This window comes from Notolabrus celidotus, chromosome 16 (assembly GCF_009762535.1).
Source record: "Notolabrus celidotus isolate fNotCel1 chromosome 16, fNotCel1.pri, whole genome shotgun sequence".
NCBI classification, from domain to species: Eukaryota; Metazoa; Chordata; class Actinopteri; order Labriformes; family Labridae; genus Notolabrus; species Notolabrus celidotus.
Window position 1 is genome coordinate 8,011,942 of NC_048287.1, and position 17,224 is coordinate 8,029,165.

The window sequence follows — 17,224 nt, forward strand, 5'->3', positions numbered from 1 at the left end:
TTGTTGTTATTACCGTTTTGAATGTTCTGATGTTGGTGTGACTTGTTGTACTGTTTTGTTTGTGTCACCGCTGACTGAAAGACAAATTGCCCCCCAGGCATAATAAAGAAAACCTTGAACCTTGAACCTTGAACATGGGCTTTATATTTTAAGAGCTACCGTTGATTTGTTCATACCAAAGTCTAAATGATCAACATCATTGTTGTATTGTTTGACTAGTTTTAAAGTTTTTTTTAGTACCAGTAATCCATTCTGAATCCAGCCTCTGCTGGGATCAGGATTATCCTAAATTATCCCAGTTCTACTGAAAAGTTTCCAACAACACAAACCTGAGGTTTGATCCAGATAAACATGAAGATCAGATGTGTCCTATCTCATTTTTTTATCCTTTTCTTTTTACAACAACTTAATTTTGAGATTTGATCTTATGGCAATCTCCAGTGTTGGAAACTAAAGACAACCCAGAAGGGCTAAGAGCTGCAGTTCATTGAGAATCCACTGGAGGCTGGCTCCAAAAGCCAAAGAATCCTTTTTCAAGACCCATGTTAAAAACGCCCTCTTTATAGAGATTAGTTTTGGGACTTTTATTATTGACTTTAATGAGAAGACAGCAGAGTGGATGGTGCATGACACTGGGACAGAGTGAGGTGGAGTCCCCATAAATGTCTTATTTCAAGATATTATAGGCCAAAAACAAAACCTAAATTGCTTGTAATGATTTTTAAAAAATGCCCATGGTGTAAGAGCATTTTAATTTGTATGTTATTTGTAAAAACAGCTGCTTAGCTTTCAGTTTCTGATGTGTGTAGCCACTGTACACGGGGTGTGATTTAACAGTTGAGCCAAACTGGCATCAGAAAAAAAACATAAAAGCCCACTTGCAAAATCCAACATGTTTACAGCATCATACCAAATACATATTTGGTCTCAACATCTTTTAGCTACGTACCGTATGTTATGAAGTGGAATACATATATGACTCAGAGTTCGACGTGAGGGAGTCATGGTTTAACAGCTTCCCTCTGTTTCAGATTTCAGTATTTGCAGTTTTTTTCTGTAAGCCTTTTTAAAGACAGGCCACCACTTTCCCTGATTGAGGCAGTGCTTTATTTTATCAGCAGGAGATCATCAGTTAAAGAAGACATCTTTATCTTTGTTCTCGGGGGAAGAACTCAAAAACAAAGAATGCTGTGTAGATGATCTTTACTGTTTGACCTCCTTAATCTAATTTTTTTCTTACCAGATCTTGATGTCTCTGAGGTCGCTGCAAAGTCACCGGTTTGAAGTGGGTTTCACAACATCACTTAATTGATTAGTGCGGCCTGCAGGACTTCCTTTTCTTGGCAGAGGGGATTTAATTGAAGACTGAGACATGATTGCGTGAAGTGCTGATTAAATGAGAGGACCAAAAGCATGCAGCCTGTCTCTGTTTAACTTCCCAACATCCGATCATAATCAGGCGCTCTGATGATAAAGGCAATTACATTACTGCAACAAGCAGAGGACAACAACTTAACCAGTGGAGGAACAGAATAATTAGAACTAACTGTGTATCTACATGACTGCATTAGAGCAAAATTAGTGCCTTCAGGGTCTATCAGTAGAGAAACACACATGCAATATCTCAGAGTAAGGAGAATATCTATCTGCTGCCTCCTCCACAAAGCTGGGCTGCAGTGTATGTGTTCAGTTTCTCTGACACATTTCTGTACACACTCTTAATGGCAGGGGTTAATTTGTGCTGATCCAGCCCTGTTCATCTCAAAACTCCTTTCTGTCTTCTTGAACTTGATTTTTTTGACCTTTCAGCTCTGTTCTTGGACAAAATCTGAGTACTGAGAATATTCACCCATCCTTAAAGAGTCAGTGCATTCAGAGCTGTGATCAAAATTAAACATACCAAAAATACTCTTAATGTTATTGTTTGAAGGTTTTAAGTGTTCCTTGTGTTACGGCATTGTAGCAGCACAAAACCTAAATGGATCCAACCAAACAGTCTTACATCTTTAACTGTCTTATACTGACCTCTGGTGGTTATTTTGCAATGTGAGAGATGCTGTTGAATTGTCCTTTTCCATGTCATATAACAGCTACATTACTTTTTGTCAAAACTGTATTTGAATTTGCTTCAAAATAGCACATTTCTACAGAGCTTAGATGTACTCTACATACAAGCTTTACTGATAAAGATCAAGTATTTTCATTGTCTTATTCACAAATGCTGGTACGGCATGCCAGAAATGCAAATTCAAGACATTGAATATATAGAATAAAGTTCCTACTGAATTATGCAACAAGAACGTGATAAAAGCTTTCATCAAATGGCATGTGCACTTGAGAATAAAATGATTATCAACACAATTTCATCGTAATGATACAATCTTCACTAATAATAATAATACTACTACTACTAATAATAATAATAATAATAATAATAATAAAAATACAGCTTTATTTACATACTACCTTTCACAAAACAAATGCAGCTCAAAGTAATTTCCATGGAAAAAACATTCAAACAATTAAGATCAGTAAAAGTTAAAACAATTAAAAAGAATAAAAAAAATGCAAAAGTCTAAACATGAAAACAAAGGCATTATTAAGTGTCTTGGCATCTTCCAAGTAGACGTAGGAGCTGATTTCTGCAGTTTATTTTAAATGATGAAAGTCCACCTTACGAACATTTCTGATATGACTTGCAAAATTCAGTTGAGAATTCAAGAGAACACCCAGGATTTTTACTTCTGGTTCTATCTGTGGGGCCACATTTCTAAGGCTGCTTCTAACTTTTTCTCTCTGTGCGTTTGTATCTGTTATTAGAACTTCAGTTTTGTCTTTATTTCATTTAAGAAAGTTTCCTTTCATCGACTTTATGATGCTGCGGGCAGTTTATCAGTGAAGGTAGGGCCTCTGTATTATCTGAGGCTATAGATTAATACAACTGGGTGTCATCTGCATAATAATGACGTTTTACAACATGGTCACTAACAGTTTCTCAAATGGGGAGCATTTAGAAGGAGAGCAATAAACTAAGAATTGAACTGTGAGATATTATGTTCCTAAAAAGTTCATAATGACACAGAAAAAAAAAAAAATCTCCAGGTTAAAGGTGAATGGACGTCTCCAAAGGGGTGTGACCAGGGGTGAAATGGTAGTGCTGTGTTGGTCGCAATCACATGAACAATGTCAATGTCAAGGTCAAGGTAAACTTAATTACCCCTCTGAAGGGCACTTTTTTTTGCAGCCAGCAGTAGGAAAACAAGAACAATAAAAAAAAATCACCCATACAGGGACAATGGATCACACAGAACAGACACTAAAGGAAGTCCAATGAAGTACACCACATAAATGTATAATTCAGTCAATTAACAAGCCAGCTGGGACAGCTGGGACTCGTGAGTTTCTTCATGTCTCAGTTCTGCATGGTGGCAGGCTGTATCTATGGCTGGAGGAAAGTGACTTGAACTCTGTAAACACAGGATCACTATGATCAATCAAGATGGACCAGGCCTCCTTCTCTGGTGTGCAAAATTAGGTCAGGTCAGACCTGTTGTTATTCCGCAGACTTTCACAATGTACTCATAGAATGCTACGCCCCCAGAATGCAGGCCTGCTTGCCTGCTTGTAGTATGGGAGGTAAAGCCTCCAGTTATCAGGCCCTTCTCCTTTGGAATCATCCACCAGTCAGGGTCCGGGAGGAAGACACCCTCTCTACTTTTAAGAGTATATTTAAAATGTTACTTTATGATAAAGCCTATTTCACTTCAGCGGCAACAGCTACTACTATCCGTCTCATCACTATCATTGCTCTCTCTCTCTTTATCTTCTCTATCCCTCTTTCCAGATCGATCGATTGATTGATTGATTAAACGAACACTACAACACTTTGAAATATTTCCTTGTTTATTATCAGCAATTAGTCAAATACATATAAACAAACAGTAGGAAAAGGACAGAATTCATCAGCGACTTTGTTTTTCACACCGTTATCAACATCGCTTTGAGCACACCCACATTCACACCTCCACTTTTTTATTGGTTTTTATTATTTTTGCACAACAGGTTGTGCGGTAAAAAAGGAAACACGTTATGGAACATGAACAATAAATAAAAAAAGAAATATTTAGCACTTTATTTACAACTCATATTCCAAGAAATATAAAATAAACATTCCGTTAACTTACTAGCAACAAACTCCACAGAATATTAAACTGCCGTCCTCTGGCAATGATATGATGTCTGATGAATAAAACACTGTTCACTGAGGGTGACTGCACTGTTAGCTTCAACAACACAGCATGACCTGGTGTCCAAACATTTCAGTACAATAACTCCTCTGAGCGGTTATCGATACACAAGCTTCTGATAAAATCACTTCCTACAGGATGCTGACAGTCACCCGCAGTGACACAGAGGTCTGATGGCTGAAAGCTCTTTAAGACAGAGAGACCACAACAATTCCTTTATTGGTGAGGTCTCTCTGGAGATATGGGGTCAAAGTTCACTTAGATGAATGTCATTAAACACTGCTATGGGTGAAGACAACCTGAAGGACAGGTGGATCCTGCAGGTTAGTTCAAACTCTTAGCTGTGACACAGGAAAAGGATTGAGTCTAACTGCAGAGTTGATGCTCTTAAATATAAAGACCTAATTTCTGTCTGGTTAAACACATGACAGTTTATAAAGATAAACATCAGTTGAGGGGATTAACATTAATATTAATAAACCTGTTAACATACTTTTTACAACTTTTATATTTTACAAAAAGTTTTGTAAAACAAGCTTTGGTACCATCCTGCTGTTGGCGACCCATAGAGATGCAACTCTGTAAACAAAAGTGAAAGTTTGCCCTTAAAATATGTTGATCAAATCATTTAATGCATAGCTTGTTTTTGCCCTGATGTTGTTTTTTAACATAGAATTAGGTTGTAACTATCACTTGTTGTCCTCGTTGAGTGATCTATAAACGTTTTGAGCAATAACATTCACAGATACTGCTCTATGGTTTGTTTCCACATTACAACATAAAGCCCATGAACACACCAAGGTCAGGTGAGGAGCACTTTGAAGCAGTTCTTGCATTGTAACAGATGTGTCCTGGTTGTTTGAAGATAATGAAAATACAGTCCATTACTTTTTATGAACAAATAAAGTGGACACTGGATTCTTTAGACTTTAATTCTAGGTACCATGTAAGGTTGAAATTGGACTGAAAGTTTAAATTGGTTGGGTTTTTTGAAGGCCCTTCAACAGCATCCTCATCTCCTCCATAGAAATGGTCTCTGAGTTCTGTCTCACCATACAAAGAGTGTGTACTTCAGATGTTTGAATAAGGCTCTACAATATTCACCCAGTTTGATGAAGTCTTTGGGTTTGGAGGACTTGTATGGCTTGGTATTCACTAAACTATCATAGCCTTGTATCTGATCACAATGGTAATAAAATGTGCTCCAAATGCTCCATGATGAGCAAAAAGCTGAGTGTTTGGAAAAAGGTAAACTTTAAATTCAAGATGCCTATTCCTGACTGACAAATTACTGAATGCAACCTAAGAAGTAACATTTTCTGATTTGTAACAACCACCAGAGTATCATCCCTCCATCTCTTTGTGGTGAGTCTCAGTTTCACTGTAAATAGTAAGTACAACAGAGGCTTCGCTCTGAAAAAGAAACATGTTCTTGTGATTTTGTTGTAATTAACAAGTCTTAAGTTTGCTGAAGTAACAACATCATGATGCAGATTAGTAGAGTTAAATTTCAAGATTTAAATGTTTGTTGAATGGAGGTGGGATCCATCATTTCTGATGCATTCCAGGAAGTCAGGAAATCTAAACCCTGTTTGTCCTTTACGATACAGAAGCTGTCAAATTGGTCACTCCTTTCAAAATTAATCTATGTTATTTGCAGCTGCACATGCATGAAGGTATCTACCTGCAGCAATAAATACATCTCTATCAGATGGAAGTCAATACATTACAGTGGAATGAGTTCCTCCTGCGTTTGCTCTCCATATAGATTGTTTTTTCTGCAGACACCAGGTTGGTCAATACTACTCAGACTACAATCAGAAACAAGACCACTTCTACTTAAATCCAGATCCTAAATTACAGATTTAACATTTGAATGTAGAGCAGTGAGGGTGTGAGTGTATGTTTGTTCATTTTTCTAGATTATAAGGACATGCAGGGCCAATCCAACTATTTGGATTTAAGTCATTTTCCCTGTAAATTTTGAGGAAGTTTGTTTTTGGCATATTGAGGAGTTTATGACAAAAGGTATCAACGCTGTATCTTATATGAAATCAATTATAGATGTATTTTTCAAATAAAGTTAGAAATGAGTCCATTTTCATTTGTCTTTGATACCTAAAATTTTCATCATTGCTCTACTTTTTTTGTTTTTCACAAACTTCCAGGTCAATGTGATAAAACAAACTGTAACAGGCCTGAATACTTTTCAACAAAGTTAAAAATGAACTCAAACTGTGTCTTCAGTTTGGGTTTGACCAACCTTTTTCCTGTCTCACAGCTTTAAGAGTTTCCTAACACACAGGGGTTGTTTGTATCTCCTGCAGTTTGAGTTGATGATGGTAATGCATATCAATAATTTACAAAAGTAAAAGATCATGATCTTAAGCCACAGTCAAAAAAAACATTAGAGAATAAATAAATTCAGGCAGAGTTTGGGACTCGTAGCTGTACATACTAGAAAGGTTAAGTTAAGAAGACAGAAAAAATCCTTTTTACATTGCGTCCCATCGTTTCACACTGAAGAGGTAATAGAAGAAAATATTAACAAACATTGGTGAGTTCCTTTGCAAAAAAAAGTCTACTTTTTTACATTTCTAGCACAAGACTGTACACCATCTTGTATTGAGAGAGGCAGTTTCCTATGGCAAAGCTAGACATAAGTACATAGTATCATGCTGCACTAATATAGTGCAAAATTATGCCTGAAAAACGAAGAAGGGAGAGGCAGGCAGAAGTGATGGTGACTCTGAGATTCGTCACACTTTTCTCCTATGGGTTTATCTTTCCCTGCGAGATGAACCCAGACCACGACATCACCAGGAATTTAAATGTTCTTCACGGGTCAAACAATGAACAGAGCTATAAAGAGATGATCCCATTTAGCTTAGAGAAAAATAAGAAAAAAGTCAGTGTAGATTTGTGCTTTTAGAGCAAAATCTTTGTTCAGGTGACCCTCTCCAGCGTCCATGGTTTGGATGTTACCGGCAGTTAAAGATGGCAGAGAAGCAAAGGCAGACTTCCAGAGAAGACGAAGAATTCATGAAGGCTCTTGTGAAAAAAAATATCAAAATATAAATTAAAAAAAGAGGACGGGAACATCAAGGCTGCTAATGGACATGGATTCATTGTGTTGATCTTTGAGGTTTCTCTTTCTGGCAGAATCATCTTTCAGCGAGTCCACCTGGAGGTTGAACGATGCCCAGCGGCAGCCCTGACATCAGTGGGGTTTACATGGAAACCCAGCGTGTCCTGCAGGAGGACGAGTGTCTTTAGGTCATCGCGGTCAGCAGGAAGACTTCTACATGTCGGCGTCTCCGTCGTAAGCCAGAGTCAGTGGCTTCAGTCTGTTGTTCATTTGCCGTCGCTGCGGCCTCTTTGGCTTTTTACTGAGGAAAAAGAAAAGAGGAAAATAATCTTAGAAAAACTGCTCTCGACTCTTCAACCACAGCTTTGCTCTGCCCTTTTCATACAACTTCCTACTTCCTTTAATTTACTCATAGATTATTTGGATTTCATTAATGCATCCCTGTGAACATTTTACACCTCCCAGGCTTAGTTACACTAAGTTTGAACTATCATGTTCACAGAATACTTTTCTTTTTGTCAAAATCACCCCAATGAGAAACATGAAATGTGCACAGATGGACACAAGATGGCAGCAGAGGAATGAGTATAACGTTGCACTGTTTGCCCACTCACAGTTTGTGACACCTTCTCTATCTTTTTTTTTTCCAATAAAAAAAAATCACTAAAGATAGAACCTCTTAAACTGGATCTTAAACCTAGGACTGCAAGATATTAGAGCCTGCAGGTAAAAAATATTTTTAAAAAAGTATGTGTTTGTAGTTTTAACTCAAATCAATTTGACTGCAACCCAATAAAAAAATTGAAAGAAGAATTTCAACTTATAGCACTGCAGCTTTAATTTTAGTGTCTTTATTTCACTATTACATCTAAATGATCCGTTATGAACTCTGTAGACACAGTAATATGATAGCTATGAATGAATGCAATGCAGCCTACAGTTTGTATTTTCTGTAACACCCTGCATTATTTTGAGCGCTCACCTCCAGGAAGTGATCCACTGATATAAGTGCACAGGCACTGGTTGTGTTTGGGCACAGTGAATGTGAGGCACACAGAGTTACAGGGGGGACCTGAGGCCCTGACTATGTGATGAGAGTTTCAAAGTGAGAAGGAGGGGGTGGCAGTGACTGCAGTGACTGCAGCTCCTGCTGTGGCTGTTGTTGCGAGGATGGAGGCTGCTGTAGCAGAGTGACATATTGCTGCTGCTGCTGCGGCTGCTGATGTTGGTGGTGGTGATGGTGGAGATGGCAGTGCCGCTGTAACTTTTCTTGCTCTATTCTCTCGCAGGCGGGGCAGATGTAAGGCACAGTGTAGCTGTTTGGGTCCATCCAGTAAACCCCGTCTGGAGGGGGACTGGGGCTCGACTTGCAGCAATGGCAACAACCAAAATAACTGAGGGGGGGAGTTTGAGGGTGGAGGTGGAGACAGAAAAATGAGGGAATGATGAGGGGAACACAAAGTCAAATGAAAAATGAAACAAATGAAAGAATGAATGAACATAAACATGATGTAATGGAGGTGACACTGAAGGTGGAATAATTAAGTTTAAAACCTAGGTCCTTCATCACTGATGTTTGGGGTCCTAAACGAGTAAAAGGTGGAAAACTTTTTGGAAATGCTTCCATGCATTACTCTCAGCACTGAGCTTAAATGGCTGCAATGTAACCTTTGAAAGTGAATGTGTGCTTCAAAGTTGATCTACTGCATGTGTTTTATGAATTGCTCTTTGTAGGCTCAGATTGTTATTCAAGGTATCAGAAAGAATCCCTACAGAGACAGACCTCTTTTTGCTGAGGTAAGTTCAGAAAACTGCTGACACATCACCCTCCTCAAATCTACTGAACGTCACTGACAAAAGCAGATACCATACCTCAAAAACCATGAGAGTTGATGAAACACCGCTACCTTATCCACTTAGTCTGTTGCTCTTTTCTTTCATGTTCATCTTTAAAATAGTGAGGTTGGATCAAACAGAATACCTGTGTAATACTTCATGACACAAAAAACTCCCAAAAAGATTGATGCAGAGACAAGAAACTCCATCACTCTATTAATTAGAACTACTGTTTTTATCAGTGGAGTTTGGTTGCTAATGAGAAAGCTTTGCAACAGCTATGTTTGGTTTCTGAAAATCATCTTCCAATAAAACAAAAAGCTCTCTGTCTGCTGAGATGCTTTTAGTATATGGACTTTAATCGAGCACAGTTGCCCACTTGGATTATGTTGCAGCTAATACAACCTGTAATCTACAAGAGCAATTCCAAAACTTTGTACCTATTAGTTATCAAAACATCAAATATGGTAACTTAACTCCCTGATAAAGTTGAAAAATCCACTGAACCTGCTCACTGTGTTAATGCATCACTGTGACAGTTTGGTCACATTTTTAGCGATACCTTGATTACGTCACTGAAAAAGGTGAAATACTATATAAATAGTAACTAATGTGACGTAAAACCCAAACATATGGACAGGAAACTCAGTGATAACGCGTGAATCGATGCAGGTACGTTACCATGCTAAGTATGTCATGGAGATTATAAAGACGAGCAGCACAAACGCTCCTGCTGCGACTCCATACACCCAGGTCTTCAGCTTCCCGTCTGCATAGACAAACAAACACACATACATCTACTGTTAACACACTCTTGGGACTGTATGAAGTAATGTCCCTTTGTGCACTGAAGGGGGCAGCAGAGACATACCAAAGAAAACAAACTGTGAGGTTAGACCATTTTCACTTCAGTGTACAGTAGACACCTGTTAACATTTATAACATCAAATTACTTAAATAGACTGAACACAAAATACACATAATTAATCTCAAACCAGAGCAGAAGAAACTATCTTATTTACACATTATAGTGGAGCTTTAAAATGTTTCCCTTCTTTGCTTTTTTGGTCCTCTTTTAATTGCTTTCTTTCTGTTTTCCCTTTCCCTTTTCTAACTCTTTTGATCATGTCTCCTTTTTCCTCTTTTTCCTTATTCCTTTCCTTCTCTCTTTTTCTCCCATTTTCCTCTATATCGTTCAATTTTTTTTATTTTCTTCCTTTTCATCTTTCACTTTTTCTTACTTCATTCATTGTTTCCATTTTCATTTATTTTTTATTTGTTTATTTATTTCCTTTGACCACTATACTTTTTATCTTCATTTCTCTTTCCTTTTGGCTTGAATTAAAAAAAATAAAAAATAAAATATATATATATATATATATATATATATATATATATATTTCTTTTCCTTATTTTCTTGATCTTTTTTGCTCATTTATTTTTTCTTGGGTTCCTGATGTGTGTTTTCATTGTATTTATTGCATTCATTATATCTTTGTTCTTTCTTTCTCTCAATCCTTTCTTTCTTGTATCTTTTTTCTGTATTTTCTGTTTGTATTGTTACTTTATTTCCTTTCCTGTTTTAATCAATTTCCGTATTAATCCTCCATTCTTATTCTACTGTTGTACTGTTAGTTCTATCCATAATACATATTTCTTTAACTATTTCTTTCATTTTGTCCTTTATCTTTTCATCCTCCTTGTTGTATTAGGTACATTTTGCTTCTTTATTTTACCTTCCTTCCCTCATCTCTTCCTATGGTTCAGACTAATGTTGGTTTACTAAATGTGCTGTTTCCTTTTCAATTCTTATAGACAGAAACCAGAGCTTAGCTTCTAGAGGTCACAGACTGTGATGAGGTGTGTTACCTGGTCCGAAGGGCTGCAGGAACCAGGTGCGCCCCGCCCTGCCTGGTGAGCTGGCTTCAGGCGGGGAGGGGTTGAAGGCTCGGATGGTCTTGACGTCAGCCTTGTTGTCTCCTGCAGTGGGGATCTCCAGGACAGGGATGACTGTACACTGGTCCAGCAGGCCGTCAGACCTCATCACCTCAGTGTAGCCCTCCTCACAGCCACATACCCCTGCCTGGTGACAGTGACACAGAGTAATCAACCCCTAACTTACCCTTGATAAACCCCCACACAGTAGTAGCTCAGTAAGATTGCATGTGCACACAGAGTCTGATGCCAAAGCTAATATTCCAAAGCTGAAGTTTTGCATGAATTATGTTTATGCCTTTATGAATGTGTTTGCATAACATATGGTCCCATAGACTTTAAAAAACACACCAAAATGTTCCTGCATCAAGCATTTGTCAAGAAGAGTTGATGATAGCCAAAACCATCATCAATACTGATCTTGTCTGGGCAATGTACACCAGCTTGGCTAATCCTGTTAGCATGCAAACATTGGCTTATTAGGTTATTAACAGAAATAATGTCTGAGGCTGTGAATGCTCTAAAAAGCACAGTGATTTACATGAAAACAGTCCTTTATTTCCTCCATCACACAGAGTGATGCACTTCTAATGGGAGTCTGTTTCATCTCCTGTTGGATGAAGTGTCAAAAAATTTTCATTTTGTGAAACTGTGACAGGGAATTGATTCAAGTTGTGCGGAAACAAAATGTCAACGTTTGATTTTGGTTTCACAGGGGACACACGGTTCAGTGGTCAACACAGTTATTTAACTTTACCCTGGGAGGAAAAAAATGAAAGTCAGTGTTACATTTGATGTCACCAAAATGTTGTTCATCCATCGGCCTGAACCAATAACTTCACATCCAACCAGCAGTGACATCCCTGCACCCAGCTGACAGAACTGTGACTGAATTCAAAAATGAGAGCAGAGTGTGTCTACTGTGAATGGTGTAGGAATGAAGAAAGTCAGACCACACAGGCTCGATAAAGAGTTGAGATGAAGAGAAACCACAGAGCGGAAGAAGAGATTATGCTGTAACTTTCTGACCCTCTCCAAAATCAGCTCCGGATTCTGTTACAGATTAACAATTCCTTGAAAGCTGTTCTACTTTATTTTAAAATGAGGGAATGATCATCTACATCTTTTTACAGCTAAACAAAGGAGAAGATGAGCAGCACTGCACCCTGTTTTCACTTTATATACAGCTTCAGTCTCTTTAGGGTGCTGCTGTAGCGCTCATAAACATACAGCGCAAACTCCCTCACTCTCTAGACATCTCCGTCTTCTTTCTAGCAAACACGTCTGAATCATACAAGCACATGATTAATTCTGTTACAGATTAACAATTCCTTGAAAGCCGTTCTACTTTATTTTAACCGTAAGTCTCTTGTAAACCAGCTGTGTTGGTTTGACCTTTCTCCCAATCACTTTTTTTCCAACCCTTTCCTTTTCTTTAGTCTAATGTGCAAATTGAGTCCCTTTTTCAGAGGAGCTCATGCTCATGTGATTGATCACACCGACAGAGGTTAGCACCCTTCCTAGCTGCTGGCTCTTAATCTTAAATAGTTTGTCACTAGAGATGAGATCTCCCCCTTCCTCTGATATAAATTCACTTAAGACCTATTTAATCTTCATCATGAAGACATGCCTGTCACCAGACTAGCCTTTTCTGGATAATATTTGTTTTTTTGAGCATTGTGTGTTATGACTTTTACAGACATTACATTTACTAATTCACCTAAATCCTCTTATTTTTGTCAGAGGTTGAATTTGATCATTCCTGTGTTGAGTTGTTTTTTTCTCTTAAGCCCTTTGGTCGATGCTTGTTTCTTCTGAATATGCGCCCTGTGAATTCTGTTCTGTTTATTTCCTGTAAGAGACTCTGAGATCAGGATTCAAGATCAGGATTGGCTCAAGATTTTGTGATTTTCAAAAGTATTTTTTAGAATGATCTTCCTTTACTGTCCCAAGATAAGGGTTGATGAAAGCTATTCTGTCGGTCCAATTATAGCAAATTGCTTTATCATTGAGAAATATTTGGTAGGGTTGCTGTTGGCCTAGTGGTTTAAGCGCTCGCCCCTTGTACAGAGGACATAGTCCTTGTTGCAGTGGTCACTGGTTCGACTCTTGACCTCAATAGTTTGCTGCATGTCTTCCCCCCCTCTCTACTCCCCACATTTACTGTCTCTTTTCAACTGTCCTATCAATGAAGGCAAGATTCACCCCTCACAATATGTCTGCAAAGTAAACACTGTCATTTCTTGGATCATTACATCCCCCAGAGGAGCGCCCGTTCATCTGTTTTTAGTGAGTCTCAGTTTCACTGTAATCGGTAAAATCCACAGCGGTATGAACCTGAAAGAGAAACTGATTTTCTTGTACTTAATGTCTTAAGTTTGCTGAAATAACACCATCAAAAACAACTTTTCAATGTTTGTTTGTTGAATGGATGTAGGATCCATCATTTCTGATGCATTTCAGGAAGTCAGGAAATCTAAACTTTGATTGTAGTAGCAGATTCGTGTCTAAGTGTAAATGTTTGATCTAGAACAGATTGATAGCTGCTCTTCATGCAGCTTTTTGTTTACAGAGATAAATAGATCCTCTGTCCTCAGATTACCAAGGATAGGAGCTGGGATGTCATTGCACTGGATTGTGTTCCTGCTTTTGCTCTCCATACAGGCTGTCTTACAGAATCTTTAGAGATTGGTGAAGAACCAACAGTGTGAATCATTTGGTCCTGAAAGACATGTTTTGTTGTTGTGCACTCTCTGATGGATTTGGTCTACATCATATAAAAAAAACAATGTATGTAGTTTTTGCACCTTCATTAAGGCTGTACGACTGGATTGAAGTAATAGGCCAGTCACTTCAACAATGAAGTAGTCTGCTCAACATTTCGGTAAGTGTGAATTATTTAAAAACTGCTCTTAGAAAACACTTTTAGCCCCAGATCTTCTGGTAGACAAAGAACAAAACAGTGTACACTCAGTTTGAATTAATATCAAAATTAAATACATTAAACATCTTTTTCAAATCACAAAGCTTTTTAAAGAAGCATTTTTAAAAAGCTATGATTTACAATCTCATTTTGAAAACAGCTCAGTGCGGGCTGCATACTAATGTTTTGTTTGACAGGGTGTGTGCATGTGTGTGTGTGCATGTGTGTTTAAGTGTGTGTTGAGGGAAGCAAAGCAACCCCTCCTCCACATCTCTCCCCTTCTCTCATCCCTAACTCTATTCATCACACTACAGGGGGTCCCCGGCTCCCCGACAATCTCTGGAGGATAATCGTTCTCAGAAATCCCCGCCGTGCAAACAGAAGCTGCGTCCGTCCATCAGCAGCTCGAGTGAGAAATGAGGGAATGATCATCTACATCTTTTTACAGCTAAACAAAGGAGAAGATGAGCAGCACTGCACCCTGTTTTCACTTTATATACAGCTTCAGTCTCTTTAGGGTGCTGCTGTAGCGCTCATAAACATACAGCGCAAACTCCCTCACTCTCTAGACATCTCCGTCTTCTTTCTAGCAAACACGTCTGAATAATACAAGCACATGATAAAACAAACACTTTCATCTCCTGTGCTGTGATGTACAATGCCTCATGGTGTTTAGTTACTCTTTGAAAACCTCATCTTCAAACCACGGCGGGGTATTGTTTTAGGTTTTGCAATAAAAAAGCCAATATGAACACATTATATTACCAAACCAGTGTTATCGACTCACAGGCGTATGCCTCTGCCATCTCAAGTCAGGATGTGGTTTGTATCCGACAGAAAATAACTGTGACTGAGGTTAGATTGAAGAGAGTGCTAATGGAAACTATTTGAAAGACTCATCATCACCAGAAAAAGCAAAGACGACACAAGCAGGTTTTATTTACAGGACGAGGCTGCTCCAACATCATTCACAGGAAGGACAAACAACGCCTTCACAACTTTCTCTATGTGTCTAAGTTACCCCTGTCCCAAAAGAGGAAAGAATCAATGTATAAAAATAAACCACGTTACACTAAATCACGTGTTATACTGAGCCAAAGAACTGGACAAACATGAGGTCAGGTTGAGCTTGACCTTCGCCCTTTGACGACCAACATCTAATCGCCTTAACCTTGAGGTCCAGCTGATGTATGCCAAGTTTAAGGATACTCTCTCAGGTTTTTCTGAGACATCTTGGTGGGAAAAATAGGACATGAATCATTGGTAAAATCAGGGAAGTTTAGCTTTAACCTTTGAGCAAATAAAGTTGTCTAAAGTCTAACTGGAAGGTCAAATCTGTGGAAACTTTCTTCAGTCCTATGAAGTGTTGTTTCCATGATAAGGGATGGACCGATCATCAGCCTGAGAAAAAAACAAACAACCTGGCATCTTACGACTCAGGCGATTGTGATCAAAAGTGTGGAGGTGTAAACATGATAAAGGTTTAAGTTCAAAAAGTCCTGTGCTGACCTCCAATACCAACATCATATCCTCCTACACCAGAAGCTCAATGAATTTGAGATAAACTCAAAAGAAGGATGAGTACTCAGTCAGAAAACAATCCCATTACGCCCTCTAACGATGAGTTTTTTGGCCCACCACATGGTTCCAAATGTCTCCCACATCCCAAGATAGAAAGGACAGATGGGCAGGGAGAGCCAGCACATCACTGTGGTTTTCATCACTGTGGTTTTCATCACTGGGGTTTTCATCACTGGGGCACCTGCCTTCACTGGTGTTTCGTAACCTCAAAGAGGCTTACCAGTTATCTCTGGCGATCAACGGCAGCCCCCCTCCATGCCAGCTCCCACTCACCATCACATCCACCAGCGGAACCTCTTTATATTATCATACAACCCATTAGTGGTTGACCAGTGTTGTTTTTTCAGGGCTGAAACTGCTTATTTGTAATTCATCAGATCAATCACAGATATTTGGAACTGATATATATATTTACAGTAAAAATAAAAATCTTAATGTCATGATTTAATATGTAAAGCTGTCATATAAAAAAAAAACAGGCTACTTAATAACTAATTACTAGAAATGACATTAGGGACATTAGGGGAGACAGGACACAGAGAAGGGCCCCACATACTCAGCTCTGCTGTTCATCAAACAAATGCATGTTCCTTACACATGTGGCACCATTTGAAACAGAAATAAACTGGTTTTCCAACTGCATAAGATTTGTTGCCAAGAAGCATTGTTACACCAAAGAAATAATCTACCAAACACAAATTTCCTTACTCTTTGTGCTGTTTATGTTGCCAGCACTTAATTCCAAATATGTGGCGAATGGTCAAGTATTTATTTATTTCTCTGTGTGAAATGTGATCATTGCTGTTGTTGTAACCAGTGCTAAAAAAAATGTTAAGATAGCCTGATCAAGGTACCTTAACCAGCAGCTTTCTACTGTCTTCAATCTAGCTGACCATGCTTCTATCACAGACATGATGCCACCGCAGTAATGACAGCCACTCAAGGCTGCTCCACGCCAAATATGTCTATTCCGCTCTATCCAAGTGATCGTAGATCTGAATGTAAAACTCAACATCACACAACACAATACTGTCATCTTTGTCCTCTTTGTAGACTTGCTGTTGTATGATAAACATTGGCTGGCATACTGTCAGGGCCCCTCACATTTCTCTAAAGAAGAGCACATCTTTCTCTTCAGTGTACTATCATCTTCCAGTTTTCAAGCATAAAATCTGCTTTTCTTTGTGCCTCTGCTTTGCTGCTTTGTGTTCCCAAAAAGCAGCAGCTGTTGTTTAACCTGCAGTGTTTCAGTCCAGGTGTGTTCACAGAAGATAATTGCAGAAGATTAACAACAGGTGCCAACAACAGCAGAATCAGATTATGTGTCTCTTCGCTGTCTTTTTTCTCTGTTCTACCCTTTTTTCTTTTACTTTTAACAATCCAGGTGCACTGCTTTCATCCCAACAGGAGGTCTGGGGCTCAGTCTGGCCTTCAGCAAATCTTTTTTCAGCAATACAGGGGTCCACTGACACAGCTCTCGGCTCTGAACTTCGAAATTCATTTCAAGCATGTATGAGAGAAGTCTGGACTTGTGCATGGTTTTAAAACTGGTCCTGAGCAGGACCCTGTGGCAAGGGAGCCAAAAGCTAAAAGAAAATTGAATTAGGCAAGGAC

At 38.7% G+C, this 17,224-nt stretch overlaps 1 protein-coding gene across 1 annotated transcript in view; it reads right to left on the reverse strand.

Annotated features, from left to right (window-relative positions):
* Positions 1-3,885: 3,885 nt before the first annotated feature.
* The window catches only part of thsd7aa (thrombospondin, type I, domain containing 7Aa), a 184,857-nt gene continuing 171,518 nt past the window's right edge, over positions 3,886-17,224 (reverse strand). The window contains exons 26-28 of the mRNA XM_034704208.1: positions 11,041-11,254; positions 9,853-9,940; positions 3,886-7,636 (exon numbers count right to left, since the gene is read on the reverse strand). Of these exons, the coding sequence (XP_034560099.1) occupies positions 7,549-7,636; positions 9,853-9,940; positions 11,041-11,254 (390 nt within the window). The 3' untranslated portion in view covers positions 3,886-7,548. The remainder of the gene's footprint in view (positions 7,637-9,852; positions 9,941-11,040; positions 11,255-17,224) is intronic.